Source organism: Mobula birostris, chromosome 4 (assembly GCF_030028105.1).
Source record: "Mobula birostris isolate sMobBir1 chromosome 4, sMobBir1.hap1, whole genome shotgun sequence".
In the NCBI taxonomy this organism is placed as follows: domain Eukaryota; kingdom Metazoa; phylum Chordata; class Chondrichthyes; order Myliobatiformes; family Myliobatidae; genus Mobula; species Mobula birostris.
Window position 1 is genome coordinate 146,226,892 of NC_092373.1, and position 15,950 is coordinate 146,242,841.

At 38.1% G+C, this 15,950-nt stretch overlaps 1 protein-coding gene across 3 annotated transcripts in view; it reads right to left on the minus strand.

Moving 5' to 3' along the window:
* The window catches only part of naa15a (N-alpha-acetyltransferase 15, NatA auxiliary subunit a), a 68,782-nt gene that overhangs the window by 32,343 nt on the left and 20,489 nt on the right, over positions 1 to 15,950 (minus strand). For all 3 annotated transcript variants that reach the window (XR_011885771.1, XM_072256205.1, XM_072256206.1), the window contains 6 exons: positions 15,841 to 15,925; positions 12,534 to 12,638; positions 9,640 to 9,797; positions 2,675 to 2,809; positions 1,017 to 1,170; positions 228 to 347 (listed from right to left, as the gene is read on the minus strand). Coding sequence is in view for 2 of the 3 variants with exons in the window: in XM_072256205.1 (XP_072112306.1) it covers positions 228 to 347; positions 1,017 to 1,170; positions 2,675 to 2,809; positions 9,640 to 9,797; positions 12,534 to 12,638; positions 15,841 to 15,925 (757 nt within the window). In the remaining variant the exon portion in view is untranslated. The remainder of the gene's footprint in view (positions 1 to 227; positions 348 to 1,016; positions 1,171 to 2,674; positions 2,810 to 9,639; positions 9,798 to 12,533; positions 12,639 to 15,840; positions 15,926 to 15,950) is intronic.

The following is a 15,950-nucleotide window of genomic DNA, read 5'->3' on the forward strand; positions in this document are numbered from 1 at the left end:
ATAAAAGACTAATGAATGAAGTTAGATTTCTATCATCTCTCAATTCAAAACCAGGTTTCCTTTCTCTTTCTTTCTACTGTTCTAGCACCTCATCCCAGTCAAGACTTTAAAAGCTACAATGTGCAGTTTTGAAGAAATGTGTATTAGAATAAAACTCCTAGATAAAACCCTGTACCATGATAAAAGCTGTCCGAAAAGATGAGTCCAAGCTTTCAAATGTTACTTACCAGGTCTCAATGCTTTTTCTAATCCTTCATAATAAGCCCAGTTTTCAGGATTTCTCTCTAGCAATCGCCTGTACACTTCTGCTGCCTCTTTTAATCTGTTCAATTTTAACATTAGCTCTCCTGTTTTTAGACCACATCAGATTTTACATCATTAGTGTTATAATATTGGTTTCATTTAGGTAACACTTAATGAATTGGAAAAATTAATCACTTACATCTATTTTAGGAGAGGACAATGTGCTTAAATGAGCCAATGTACATAATTTATGAAAAGATATATTTACAAGGTGTACTATTACAATATACACATGCTCATTATATATTCTAAGGTTTAAAAAACTAACCGCACAAGCCAACATACAACCAACAGGAACCATTCAGAAAGTGAACAAGAGCTTCAATTCCAGTCATATTTTTTTTAAAAATTCAGTTAAATGATTTGGAGGATCCTAAGTGGAACCACATTAGGACTCAACATCCCTCTTTGCAATTAGATCCTTGATTTCTGGACCAAAAATTAAACGTCTAAAATTCTTTTTAAACTCCACAAATAAAAAAAATACTAAATTTGAAATGGCATTTCCTTAAATGTTGTTACTTTGTGTAAGAAACTTTATCCACACTACAATAAATAGGGTGGAGAGTAGCAATTCAGTGCTTCACTTAACTAAATTCACTAAATTTAATACTGGTTATTTTACTACAACATGCAAATTGCTTACTGAAGCAACCTTTATACACGTACCACTAGTTCCCATAAATTGTCATAAGTACAGATAAAACTTTTACCTTGGCACTCCTCTACAGCTAGTTTGTCACAAATTTGCTTTTCATGATTGTCAAGATGTTCCAAAGCTTCTCTATACATTCCTCCTTCCCGCAACACTTGATTCTGATAAAGTAGCAGTTCACTATATTCATAATCAATTTTATCAGGAGAAGCCTTAAAATGATAAAAAAGGAATTCAGAAAATCTATTGGAAAAAGGATAGCTACACCACAAGTCACCATTATAAGCCACTTACAGCAGACATTTAAGATTCTTTCAAAGAAAAAAGTAGAATGAGTGAAAAAAGTTGATTAATTCTACTGGACAGGAAAATTAACCCCAAAAGGTAATAAGAGTTATGGTCTAAGGTTTATAAATGAAAAACAGAAAAGAATGCTACCAAACTAGCAAGCTGGATTTATATAAAAAAACCTTGGGCCAAAGAAAAACAAAATATCTGTAGAGCACAACGACGCAGACAACAGACCTGTAACAATAACAAACTTAAGATATGCTAAGGCTCAGCAGATCATGATAAAATATAAAGTGCCACTGAGAAATATTCAAACACTGATTCAGGTGGACTCCAAAGTTTGGTAGTAGTGCCAAATAATCACATTTCATCACTACTGATGATTATGCACAATTAAGGGAGTTTGCTGTAGATATAATTGTATCAAAACATTCATGAATGTAATTTTACACAGGCTAAGTGGGCCCTAAAATAGATTAGGCATTCAGCCATACGTCATCTGTCAAAGTGATGCAAGTGAATAACCATGCTTTTAAAGCCCTTTGCCCTATCTGTAACAGCTCACCAGACTGAGATTGCTCGAACAAACTAGGATTCATATTTCCAAAAAAAAAAAACAGGACAATTGTACAGAACCAAGGTTCCACTAACTTAAAATCAGTCACTGGCAAAATGGCACAAGTCATTAAGTAACTGCTATGGTAACAAGTCATTAGAGACTCAAAAGTTTCATCTTATGAACACTGGAATTTTCCAAATACGATATGATAAAGAGACATCCAGAGACACCTGATATGACAATCTTTTGGAATCTGTGCCCAAACTATTATAGATCAAGTGGAAGGCATATTGTGCAGCTACAAGTTACAAACAAAAATGCCTTGAACCTATGTATATTTAAGCCCTGAGCAATCATTCCATAAATTTATGCAGTCTAAAAATCCGTTCAAGCAATATAACTCTCAAGATTTCTGCAAACTAACTTGTATGTACTGAAGAAACAGCATTTTAACTTGGATAAATGTAGTTTACAGCACATGCTTGCCAGCAACACCAAGTATATCTAAGTTTGCCTTAGAAAATACTGAAATCTATGAATAAAGCAAATACTGACATTAAAATTTTCAAAGTTTACGACTAACATCAAGAAACTGACACCAGAGCAAATCCTCTGCATATTCCAGCCATTTCAATAATACAAAATTTCAAAGCAAGCTCAAAAAATTAAAAGAATCGTAGAAGTTATAAGGTAGGTCTTTAAGCCTCGCAGAGAAGAAACAAATTACTATTTCAGCTTTAATGTTGCCTTGTAAAGTTTAATAATAATCAGTTTAATAGTATAACCAGTAAACCAGGTAATTAAGACCTCAACACCCTAATATACTTCAAAAACAAAATGGACCCCTTTATTTAAAAATAGCATACCTGTTGTGTCTTCCTGAATTCTTCTAGAATTTTTGAAGCCATATCATAATCTTCTAATAAATGATATGCTATGGCATAACCAATCCAGGATGCTCGCTGAGCAGGGCGGAGTTGAAGTAACTGGTACCTGGTTTCCTAGACAAATTATGAAATTAAGATGAGTATTTCAAATTTATAAAAACATGTTCAGGATTAGAAACAAAGGGAAATTTATTATCAGTCAATATTTTCTAGATTGAAACAGATGCAAAAACAAGTGCCTTTTCTTGGAAATATTGCTTGAAGCAGGACTCATCCCATTCATAAATATCACTCTGAAAAGTTTCTCACACATACTTCTCAAGCATTGTTTTGATTCTAGACTTCCAGCCTGTAAATTTTATTTTTGCCATACTTAATCGTGTGGCAGGCTGGAGACTGGTCTCTCCCAATGGAAGTGTAAGGGGTCCCTTCCCTCCTCAAGCCTGCAGGTCACCCCGGGCAGGGTGTAGCACCTGCATAGACCTCCGAGCAGCGTCACAGGAAATCATGAGAACAGGTGGTGGATGGGTGTATGAGCACCTGGTGCATATTACAAGTCCTGGTTATGCGACTACTAATGCCAGGCAGACCATCTCTAAAGGGTATTGATAATGGCTGGGGTCACCTGTCTTGTAAATGCACTGCCAGAAGGCATTGGCAAAACACTTCTGTAGAAAAATTTGCCTAGAACAATAATGGTCATGGAAAGACCATGATTGTCTACATTATATGACACGTAACAAACCAGCGAGCCATAGATCCTTATTTTGGCATTACCATAGCTGGCTGTAGATGGAGATAATCAATAAGGAATGCTACAAATAAAAATAACTTTTTAAATCGAATGTTCAGATAGAAATTAACCACATTTAGATTTAGATCAATGAAATCAAACATCTACATATTATAAGAGAAAGTCTTGATTAAATCCTACATCCCACAATTCGGTAAGTGTTCCAAAAGGGACAAACCAGAAGAAGTAAAAGATCTTGACAAAAGAATAGAATCACATAGTTCGATCTCAAAATACAGTCTATAACACAACTGTATAAAAGGAAAGCTGCCAGAAAAGATGGTTTGAGTATCTAAGAGACTGCTGATAGCCTGCATAAATTCTCTAGAGTTGCAAAAACATAAAACAAGCAGCAGTTTTGTGGGCAAAACAGCTTGTTAATGAGAGATCAGAGAATGGCCAGACTGAGTCAAGCTGACAGGAAGGCAACAGTAAATCAAATAACCGCACATTACAACAGTGGTGTACAGAAGAGCATCTCTGAATGTACAACAGCTGGAGTCTTAAAGTTTATGGGCTACTGCAGCAGAAGACCACACTGGGTTCCACTTCTGTGGCCACTTTATCAGGTATACTCATGTACCTAGTAAAGTGACCATCAAGTATTTCTGACATTGTACCTTTTCTGCCAGCAGGTGGTGCGCTTGGGACAGCCATTTTTAACCAAGCACATAACTCAGTTACTGTACAATGAAATATATTACAGTGCCATCTTGTGACAAGGAGCCCATTCTATAAATTCAAGAGCTTTATGCCTTTCTTCAATTTCTTGTTGACTCATATTGGGTACTCTTCCACATGTGCCTCCAACCTTTCTGCAAGTCTAAATTTGTTATACTGATTCAAACTTAAGCAACTATATAGTTGAGTACTCATCCATACATTACAATTGAACAATTGGCATGAATAGTGAAAAAGTTTGCTTTTCCATGCAGCTATCTATACAGGTCATTTTTACCACATCAGTACATCAAAATATTACAAGAGAAAAATAACAGTACACAGAATAGTGTTTCATTGTTACGACTACAGAGAAGCTGATGTGTTTTACTATATATATATATATATATATATATATATGTCAGCACTAAGCAAATCCAAAACTTCTAAATTATAGAACTGCTGGGCAATAAACGCCATGCATTCAAAATACACTGCGGCCACTTTATTAGGTACACCTGCACGTTAATGTAATGATCTAATCAGCCAACCATGTGGCAGCAACTCAATGCATAAAACAATAGACATGGTCAAGAGGTTCAGTTGCTCAGACCAAACATCAAAATGAAGAAGAAATGTGAGCACAGTAACTTTGACTATGCAATGTTTGTTGGTGCCAGATGGGGTGGTTTGAATATCTCAGAAACTGTTGATCTCCAGGGACACACACACACACACACACACACACAACAGTTTCTAGAATTTAGACAGAATGGTGTGAAAACGAAAATGAGTGGCACTTCTGTGGGCAACCGCTGGTTAATTAGAGGTCAGAGGAGAATGGCCAAGCTGGTTCAAGCTGACAGAAAGGCAACAGTTAACTCAAATAGCCATATGTTACAACTTTGATATGCAGAACAACATCTCTGAATGCACATGTCAAATCTTGAAGTGGATGGGCTGCAGCAGCAGAAAACCACACACACACCAAATAAAGTGGCCACTTAGTATATGTTCTTAATGAAATTATTCTTAAGGCTAAAAGCAATGAATACCTGAAGGTTCAACTTGTCCTTTGATTTTGTTCCTGAATGCTAGCATTTGACAAGACTTCCAACAATAGATAAGCCATTCACTCTCAAATGCCTACTCAGAATCCAATTTATTATCGCTGGCAGACATCATGAAATATGTTGTTTTGTGGCAGCAGCAATACATAAAAACTATAAATTAAAGTATATATAATTTAAATAGGTAGTGCAAAAAAAAAAGAAAAAAATGAGGTAGTCTTCATAGGTTCATCGTCTATTCAGAAAAGTGATGGCGGAGGGGAAGCTGTTTCTAAAATATTGAATGTGTATCTTCAGGCACCTGTATCACCTCCTTGATGGTAGCACTAAGAGGGCATGTTCTGGGTGATGGGGGTATTCAATGAGGGATGCTGGCTTTCTGAGGCATTGCCTTTTGAAGGTGTCCTGAATGCTGGGGAGGCTAGTGTCCATGATAGAGCTACCTGAGTTTACAACTTTCTGCAGCCTTTTCCAATCCTGTGCAGTAGCCCCTCTATACCAGACAGTGCGGAGATCCAGTCAAGCCCTTCAAATCCATTTTGAAGTGGTCAGTTCACACTCCTGCAATCTCAATTCTGGCCTCAGCTATTCAACTTCTCTTCATAGGACATGCCTGAACCAGTTCTTGCTGTACTCTATTACTTGCAAATCTCAATTTTTGGTCTCCTTGCCTTAGAAAATAATGTAATTCTCTAGGTGTGGTCCCTGCAAGGCCCAATGTAATTATTGTAAAAGACTACCGATACCGATGGCAGAAAGAAGAGTTTGAGAACTCAGAGCCCAACAGCTGCTGTGCCATTTTTTTTAGTTATCTTATGAAAGTGGGCACCATCTCCATTTATATCTCAGAAAGTAATGGGCCACCTTCTTTAACTACTCCAGTGCCCAAGAAGATATTCTCACAATGCCACTGAATAGGGGTGTGGTCTGTATGACCTGTGCCTGTCCTTTCTGCAGTAGGCAGCAAGATTAGGGTAATGTCTTCAGAGCAGCCTATGTAAAACTGCAGTACATTTTGTAGATGAGAAATAAGAACAAAGGACACAAGAGCAGAATTGGGCAACTTGGCCCATTGAATCTGCTCTGCAGTTCCATCATGGCTCATTTATTTTCCCCCTCAACCCCATTCTTTTGCTTTTTTCCTTATACCTTTGGCGCCCCTACTAATCAAGAACCAATCAACTTTGCTTTGGTTTCCACGGGTGAGTAATGAATTCCACATATTCAACCCGCTCTTCATCCTCAGATCTGTTCTAAAAGGACACCTTTGAATTCTGAGGCTGTGCCCTCTGGTCCCAAGCTCTCCCACTATTGGAAACATTCTTTTGTGTCCATTCTACCTAGGCCTTTCAATATTTGTTAAGTGTAATTGAGATCCACCTTCAGCTAGTTCAGACAAACACTCCTCACATGTAAACTCTTGTAAACCTCCTCAGTACCTTCTCCAATGCCTGAACATCACTCCTTAGATTATAGGGCCCAAAACTGCTCACAATATCCCAAATGTGGTCTCACCAATGCACTTTAAAGTCTCAGGATTATATACTTGCTTTTATCTTAGTCCTCGCAAAATAAATGCCATCATTATACTTGCCTTCCTTATTACCGATTCAACCTTCAAGTTAACCTTTAAGGAATCCTCCACTAAGTCTTATCCCTTTGCACCTATGATTTCTGAATTTGCTCCTTTATTCCTTCTACAGAAGTGCATTACCATAAACTTCCCTATATTATAGTCCACCTGCGACTACTTTGGTCAGGTCCTTCTGCAGAGTCCCTGCTTCTGCAACATCACCTGTCTGTTCAACTATCTTTGTACTATTTGAAAACTTGGCCACAAAGCTATCAACACATCAACGGATCATCAACATATAACATGAAAAGTCATGGACCCAAGACCAACCCTCCAGAATACCACTAGTCACCAGCAGCCAACTGGAAAAGGCACTCTTTATTCCCACTCGTTGTCTTTTGTTAGTCAGCGTATCTTCTGTCCATGCAGGTATCTTTCCTGTGATACCTTGGGCTCTCTTCTTGTTTAGCAGCCTGTGTGGCACTTTGTTGAAGACCTTCAGAAAATCCAAGTAAACAACATCCACTCTCTATCCTGCCTGCAATTTCCTCAAAAAACCTCCAAAATATTTGTCAGGCAAGATTTCCCCTTAAGGAAACCATGCTGAGTTCGGCCTATTTTATTGTGTCCCTCCAAGTACCCTGAAACCTCTTCCTCAGTAATAAACTCTTAACACCTTACTAACTACAGGTGTGCACTGCTTAACGTCCATTCGGACAACGTCCGATCGCATATACGTCCGTAGTCCGGATCAGAGAACGTGATGTAGCGGACGTAACCAATCTTGTGTATCGCGCGTCTCGTGAGTGTAGTAGCGTTATCTCTCTATTTAATTTTCTTCCGAAAATATTACTGTAAAGTGCATCATGGCTTCCAAACTCAGCAAAACCACTCCTAGTGATAGCAGCAGCAAGAGGCAAAGGAAAAGTATTGATTTTGAAGTGAAACAAAAGGTTATTAAACAATATGAAGATGGAAAACCAATGAATGCTATTGCTCAGGATTTAGGCATGTCGCACTCGACAATCATGAAAAACAAAGAAAAAATTCTTGAATTTTTGAAGGATCGGCTGCACTGAAAACCACAAGGCTCACGAAAATGTAAAAGGGACCTAGATCAGATATGGAGAAATTGCTAATGACATGGATTTAGTCAATACAGGTACACTACAATACTCCACATAGGTTTGCTAAGTATATAATATGGTGTTCGCACGACGTCCAAATCACATAACGTCCGATTTCATAGAATGTATCATGGACGTTAAGCAACACATACCTGTAATGAAAAAGGGCTAATTGGCCTATAGTTTGCTGTCTTTGCCTCTCTCCCTTAAGAGCGGAGTGACATTGTGATTTTCCAGTTCTCTGGAACCATTCCAGAATCTAGTGGTTCTTGGAAAAAATGTTACTAATGTCTCCACAATCTCTTCAGCTACTTATTTCAGAATCCTGGAGTGTAGTCTATCTTACTTATCTGCCTTCAGACCTTTCAGCTTCTCAAAGCACATTCTCTTTAGTAATAGCAAGTATACTCACTTCTACCCAACACAAATTTCTAACATGCTGCTGGTGTCTTCCACAATGAAGACAAAACAGAAAAATTTAGAAATCTGTCATTTCTTTTCCCCCATTATTACCTCTCCAGTCTCATTTTCTAGCATCCAATAACACTTCCGGTAACCTTTATATTATTGGCTTCTTCATCTTCAGTGGGTGCAATATATTGGCTGTCAATCAAATGGATTGGATTTGTCTTAAGTAGTGTTGAGCTTCTTGAGCATTGATGCACTCATCCAAGCAAGGAGAGATTATTCCACTGTTATTCTGGCTTGTAGGTGGAGTGGCTTAGGGCTGTTGTAAGGTCAGTATATTGCCTGCTGTTATGGCAAAATTGTGTTTCTAGATAATGACGATCCACGACGTGGATAGTTGGGAATCTTGTCGTAGCAATGTCATTAAGTACCAAGGAGGGGTACTTAAGACTCTTTCTGTATGAGATGGTCATTGTTTGGTAGCTCTGTGTAATTGCTCCTTACCACATTCAAGATCAAGATCAAGTTAAAATCCTTTCAAGACCTTGCTGCATGCAGACATGGATTTATTAAATTTGCAAAGCTGCAGCAAATAGTTAAGTGTCGTGCAATCATTCATGAAAATTCAAAATTCTGGCCTTGAGAGTGTTCATGTAGAGCAAAAAAAGTTCCAAAGAAAGCACATCGAATTTAAAGTAACAATGAAATACAGAAGTTCACAGCCAAAGTGAGTGATTGGTCATTAAGTTATGCACATAGGTTTAAAGTCTTATTTTGAAAAATAACATCAATAAACAAATCCATATTTTGTTTACACTCACTGAACATCTCCAAAAAGAAAAACATTATTTAACCTGCAGCTTGCTACAAATACTTGCTTCAATGTCAGCAAGGTTAGGAATCTGTTTGTAGACAGCTAGCAAATTTCAGAATAGTTCATTAGAGGCCACAGACCTGCACTCAAAATGGCTTTCAACTAGGTTATGGTTGTTTACTCAAGAATCAAGATTACTAGCATGAATTCATGTTGAGTGAACATGAGCAAAGATGCATAGAGAAAAGAAATGTTGTTAATCTCACACACAGCCACAGATTACAAAAAAGTGCTTGGTGTAACCATTAAATTTTAACGAACACCGAAGAATATCAACTTCCTTTGGCTTAACTCCTAGCCTTTGGCTTCTTCAACAATAAAAATTACCAAGCTGAATATCTGAACACTAATTCAGATCAAGTAAACACATTCACAGTATGCTGCTCTGAAAAATGATTCATCACATGGTTACACAAGACACGCTCAAGGCAGCACTCACCCTGTAACCCTCAAGGTCACGCATTTGAATTTGTAGAAGAGAAAGATCTCTCAGAATCTGAAGATTGTCTTTATCCCATTTTAGAGCGTTTCGATAGCATTTGATTGCTTCATCATACTTTTTGTCTGATCTCTGAAGGAGACCGTACACATGCCAACCTGGTTTAATGTCAAGAAAAATAGCACCTGCAACTTCTGGAAATTACTAACAGTAAACTCTAAATGCTATTTAACGCAACCAAGTTTTAAAATTTAACAGTCAAGGATGTCGAGTATCAGAAATCCTGATAGGTTTCCAATTAAAAAAACTGCACTGTAAACACGAGGAAATCTGCAGATGCTGGAATTTCAAGCAACACACATAAAAGTTGCTGGTGAATGCAGCAGGCCAAGCAGCATCTCTAGGAAGAGGTACAGTCGACTTTTCGGGCCGAGACCCTTTGTCAGGACTAACTGAAAGAAGAGCTAGTAAGAGATTTGAAAGTGGGAGGGGGAGGGGGAGGGGGAGATCCGAAATGATAGAAGACAGGAGGGGGAGGGATGGAGCGAAGAGCTGGACAGTTGATTGGCAAAAGGGATATGAGAGGACCATGAGAGAAAGAAAAGGGGGAGGGGGGATAAAAAAAAAAGAGAATGGACAAGGGGTATAGTGAGGGGGACAGAGGGAGAGAAAGGAGAGAGAGAAAAGGAATGTGTGTATATAAATAAATAACGGATGGGGAACGAGGGGGAGGTGAGGCATTAGCAGAAGTTTGAGAAGTCAATGTTCATGCCATCAGGTTGAAGGCTACCCAGACGGAATATTAGGTGTTGTTCCTCCAACCTGAGTGTGGCTTCATCTTTACTGTAGAGGGGGCTGTGGATAGATATATCAGAATGGGAATGGGATGTGGAATTAAAATGTGTGGCCACTGGAAGATCCTGCTTTCTCCGGTGGACAGAGCGTAGATGTTCAGCGAAACGATCTCCCAATCTGCTTCGGGTCTCGCCAATATATAGAAGGCCGTACCGGGAGCACCGGACGCAGTATACCACCCCAGCCGACTCACAGGTGAAGTGTCGCCTCACCTGGAAGGACTGTCTGGGGCCCTGAATGATAGTGAGGGAGGAAGTGTAAGGGCATGTGTAGCACTTGCTCTGCTTACAAGGATAAGTCCCAGGAGGGAGATCAGTGGGGAGGGATCCCTGCGGAAAGAAGGGGGGGGGGGGGAGAGGGAAAGATGTGCTTACTGGTGGGATCCTGTTGGAGGTGGCGGAAGTTACGGAGAATTATATGTTGGACCCGGTGGCTGGTGGGGTGGTAGGTGAGGATAAGGGGAACCCTATTCCTAGTAGGGTGGCGGGAGGATGGAGTGAGAGCAGATGTGTGTGAAATGGGGGAGATGTGTTTGAGAGCAGAGTTGACGGTGGAGGAAGGGAAGCCCCTTTCTTTAAAAAAGGAGGACATTTTCTTCGTCCTGGAATGAAAAGCCTCATCCTGAGAGCAGATGCGGCGGGGATGGAGGAATTGCCAGAAAGGGATGGCATTTTTGCAAGAGACAGGGTGAGAAGAGGAATAGTCCAGATAGCTGTGAGAGTCAGGAGGCTTATAGTAGACATCAGTAGATTATCTCTGGAGACAGCTTGAGACAGAAAGATCTAGAAAGGGGAGGGAGGTGTCGGAAATGGACCAGGTAAACTTGAGGGCAGGGTGAAAGTTGGAGGCAAAGTTAATGAAATCAACAAGCTCAGCATGCGTGCAGGAAGCAGCGCCAATGCAGTCGTCAATGTAGCAAAGGAAAAGTGAAGGACAGATACCAGAATAGGTTTGGAACATAGATTATTCCACAAAGCCAACAGAAAAGCAGGCATAGCTAGGACCCATACAGGTGCCCATGGCTACACCTTTATTTTGGAGGAAGTGGGAGGAGCTAAAGGAGAAATTATTAAGAGTAAGGACTAATTCCGCTAGACGGAGCAGAGTGGTGGTAGACTGCACTGTAAGGGGTCAACCTGAACCAATGAAATTGCATCCGATTACTGAAGTGAGACACTGAATAAGACAAATATTCTCACAAGCAGCCTTCTCACAGATTTGATCATCTTGATTGAATTCAACAATTTATACTGTCAAAAAGCAACCAGGTTACAATGATTTACATACATCAACAGTTATTACAAATATATCAGCATGCAGTGAGCAACAATTTGGAACTAACTACCAGCTCATTTGCCTCGTACCACTTTCCCTTCATATAACTGAAAAGTTACTGGGTTTAACTCTGAATATATTGAATATCAAAAGTTTACAGCATACAAAATGTGCAAACTTTGTTTTATAATTGGTTATAGCAATTCTTTTTCTAATTCCTTTGTTACCAAATAGAAAACATTCAACATCTTACAAAGGAATGATTGTTTTGTTGTTACTTGGGCATCAGTAACATTATGAGAATTTACACCATTATATAATTCTCAGAATTACTGACCTCAACGGCTTCTGTAAATTGTTCTACTCGGCCAATGCAAACTCCAGAACACAGGAATAGGCTACCCAATCCATCGAGCCTCTTCCAAATAATTAACGTTGTTATTGTAAGTATAGAAATATTAATGTTAATCTTCTGAATATTTTGAGTAGATGAATTGACTTAGAAACTTGCATGTTGTGACAAAAAGGGACACGAGATCTTTTTGTCACTGCTGCTCTGAAATAATATCAGCCCACTTGTGTCTGGTACTGGAAAATTTCAAGCAATGTAGAAGTGCCCCTTCTAACACAGCTGTCAAAATTGGGAAGTGGTAAAAATTAAATGCATTAGAGCACTAAATTTTCACTATGTGGGGCTCAGATTGAGCATTGCTGCGCCACCAGAAAAATGTTGATCAATAGCAAATTTATTTCAAAAAGGATACAAACATGACTCTTCAGATCATTACGAAGGCCTCGTCGCACATATTCATAAGCTTCTTCTTTCTTTCCCAAACAGTTTAGAGTCAAACCTTTCATTGCTAGAGTCTCTGCAAAATTAGAAAAGATGCAGAACATATGGCGATGTTTTCTCAACTTTATAAAACAGTTATACCATAGATTGAAGTACATATTATCATTTGTTTAATAAATTGTGATTCAGGGATTTTTCCTCAGAACAAATAAATTACTCAACAACTGAAGTTTGTTATTTGGGCTCATGGAACTCAATGGCTAAATAACAAAAACATATGTATTAATTATTCACCCATCATCCACCTCCTCATGATGATCACTATTATCTCAGAAATAACAAGGGAAAAAAAATGCAGGCAGAATACCTGATCAAACCTTATTAGCAGTTAAACTTTCAAAATACAATTAGAATATTAATTTTAACAAGACTTTTTTTTATATTCAGGCAGCATCAGAAAGAAATTGTTCACTTCAAACCATACTATAGATGCTCGGTTGCTTGGGGCCAACCACTGAAGTTGCATCCTAGTTGTAACATTTAATATGAAAGCCAGGGCAGTACAATATGGAGACCAAACTGTTGTCCATGCAGCTCTTCACACAGCTGATGAATCCATAGGAACTGCAGAATCCGATATTTCATACTACAAATTCATGAAAATCCAATAAAATGCCTAATATTTTGCAGTTTGAGTAACTACATGTCAAGGGTATGTCAGTATATGATCTCAAAATGGACACGGAAAATAAAACTACAAATTTGATAATGACAATGTCATTTTTCAAACTTCTCCATTTGATTCAGTGTTGCATGAGGCACTGATTTCTTCATCGACTGAACCACCTACACTGGACATGACCTCATGCAACAATGCCCAAAGTAATTACATATATTTGGATAGGTGTCAGTCCGTCTGAAGATCACCTATGAATAAAATCCATTTGGACAGGGTGCATACATTGCACATACAATCTGTGTAAGGAGTGAGAGCATTTAGGAGAAATAGGGAGACCATTTTGGCTCCTGTGATTCACAAAATTAATCTTGCTAATGCAGTTAAATATACCAAACTCAAATTCACTGTAGTGTTTTCAAATTGGAATAACTGTTGAATTCTACAATGCTTGTCACTTGACATGTCTGGTTGTTACAGAAATCCACTTTATCAGATGGATGTTGAGGAAATAAAGTGTTGGACTTTCAATGAAAGAGGGCATAAAGGACCAAGGGCAAGAGAAAACAAATAAAAGTTGATGAAATAATACACTTTTTAAAAAAAATAGCAAATGGATTTATATTTGTGTAATTCGCTACTCCAATAATAGATGCATGTCAACACCTGAAGACCAAATCAGGTATAGTTTAAGGAACAGGAATCCTAGGGGTAAGGACATCATGTAGCGACAAGACTACTGCCCAAATGAAAGAAAGCGCAACATCAACTAAATGGTTTAAATAGTCTGGTACTATTGAGTAATTTGTATTCTATGTCATATAAACAGATTGGCAACAAGAACTGTCTTTAGCTTCTGGGTGTTATCATTATTGTAGGACTATCCTTCTATTAGCTGATCGGTGGCGTAGTGGCAACAGCAGTGGACTTCAGGGCCAATGGTCCCAGGTTTGAATCTGGCCTGCCCCTTGTATCTGTGCTGGGTTGAGCATCGAGCTAGCAACTTAGCCTCGTATAAAACAAACAAATGCTAAGGAAACAGCCACAATAAAAAAGTCACCCAATGCACCACAAGGCACGAGAAGGAACTATTGTCTATTCTTCATAACAAGCAAATAAGATCTGGAATAGTTTCTCTTTTAATGCCTTTTTTCCTAAAAATGCTTACTTCCTTTCATTGGACAAGTTAATTCTACTTTTGAATTTGAATTTAAGCAAATTTTAATTCTAAAATCAATTTTACAAACTAATTAATCCACCAAATTCTCTCATGCTTAAATCCCAGTTTAATTCCCATTCATGCTATCCACTGCAGCTATTCACAAAATTAAGATGTTCCCTTAGACATCTCATTTATCAAACTCATGCATAAAAATATTTGCTGTTATCTTACTGATAAACTGTTGAATAATCAATAATAGCCACACAGATTTCTACAAAGAGAACAGCTAAGAATAGGCTAAGAAAGCAAGAAAAGTTGGTTAAGTAACAAGGAATTCATGGTGAATGGCTATTTATCAAACTGAGGGGAAAGTGATCTGTATTAAAGCAATTGTATATTTAAAAAATCATTTGAGCCACCCACCTTTTAAATTTGTGAATAACAAAAATTTGGCAGTACTGTGAGATATAAAGATAACAGCAATAAATTACGGCATAATACAAGTTTAATGCAGAGGAACAAGAGGTGATTCACAGTACAGGTAGTACAACTAAGGAGAAGAGCCATTATACATAAAGGATCTTTTCTGAAAGGGGTGTAGGAGTAAAACCTGCAAGGAGTATACATGTATAAATTACCAAAAATAGCTGGGAAGGCTGAAAACAGTAAATAAATCAAACATAATTCTGGGCTTTATTAGTGGTCATAATACAAAAGCAGTGAAGTTATGTTGAACCTTTATAAAACATGGTCTGGCCTTTTTGTTCAGTTCTGGTCACTCTCTATAGGAAGAATATGAAAATATTACAAGTGATCCAGAAAGGATTTATGAGAATAGTTCATAGGGTGAGGAACTAGAGTTACCAGATAGGTAGAAGAGGTTGGGATTATTTTCTTTGAAGAGAAGATTGAGGGGCAATTTGAAGGTATAGAAAAAGATGAGTGATCTAGACAGAATTGCTTCAAGGAGAGAATTGGATAAACACAGAGTGAAGACAGTTATGGAGAAAAGGCCATTTGTAAATGAGTTCCTCTGGTAAACAACCAGTGAAGACACATTTGGGTGGGTGTTCTTCTCCTGTGCTATGATTCGATGATTTTAGGAATTGCAAATGAGAAACATATTAGAATAAAATATAGCAACATGTATTGCATCAATCTACCTCTATTTCAAAACATGCAGTTAAACATTAAGTACAAGATTTTGAGATCTTATATTTGTATCTCAAATAGAAATTTGGTACAAATATACATCAACCTAGAGATGGAGGAAATCCGAGAAGAAACTTAATCCCAATTGCATTGAGATAGTATCAAAGCCAAAATCCTGCATCACAAACCAATAACCAAATTACATAAAATTAACTTCATATAACTTTAAGTAGATGTTTTTTAAATTTAGGTTTAATAACTTGTGGAACAGTGGCAAAGCTAACTTACCTCCATGCTCTGCATATTTAGGATTGCTAAGAATTTGTTTGCAGAACTTCAACCCATGTCTATACTGCTTGTGTTCATAACATTTCTGTAAAGGAGTAATGGAAGAAGGG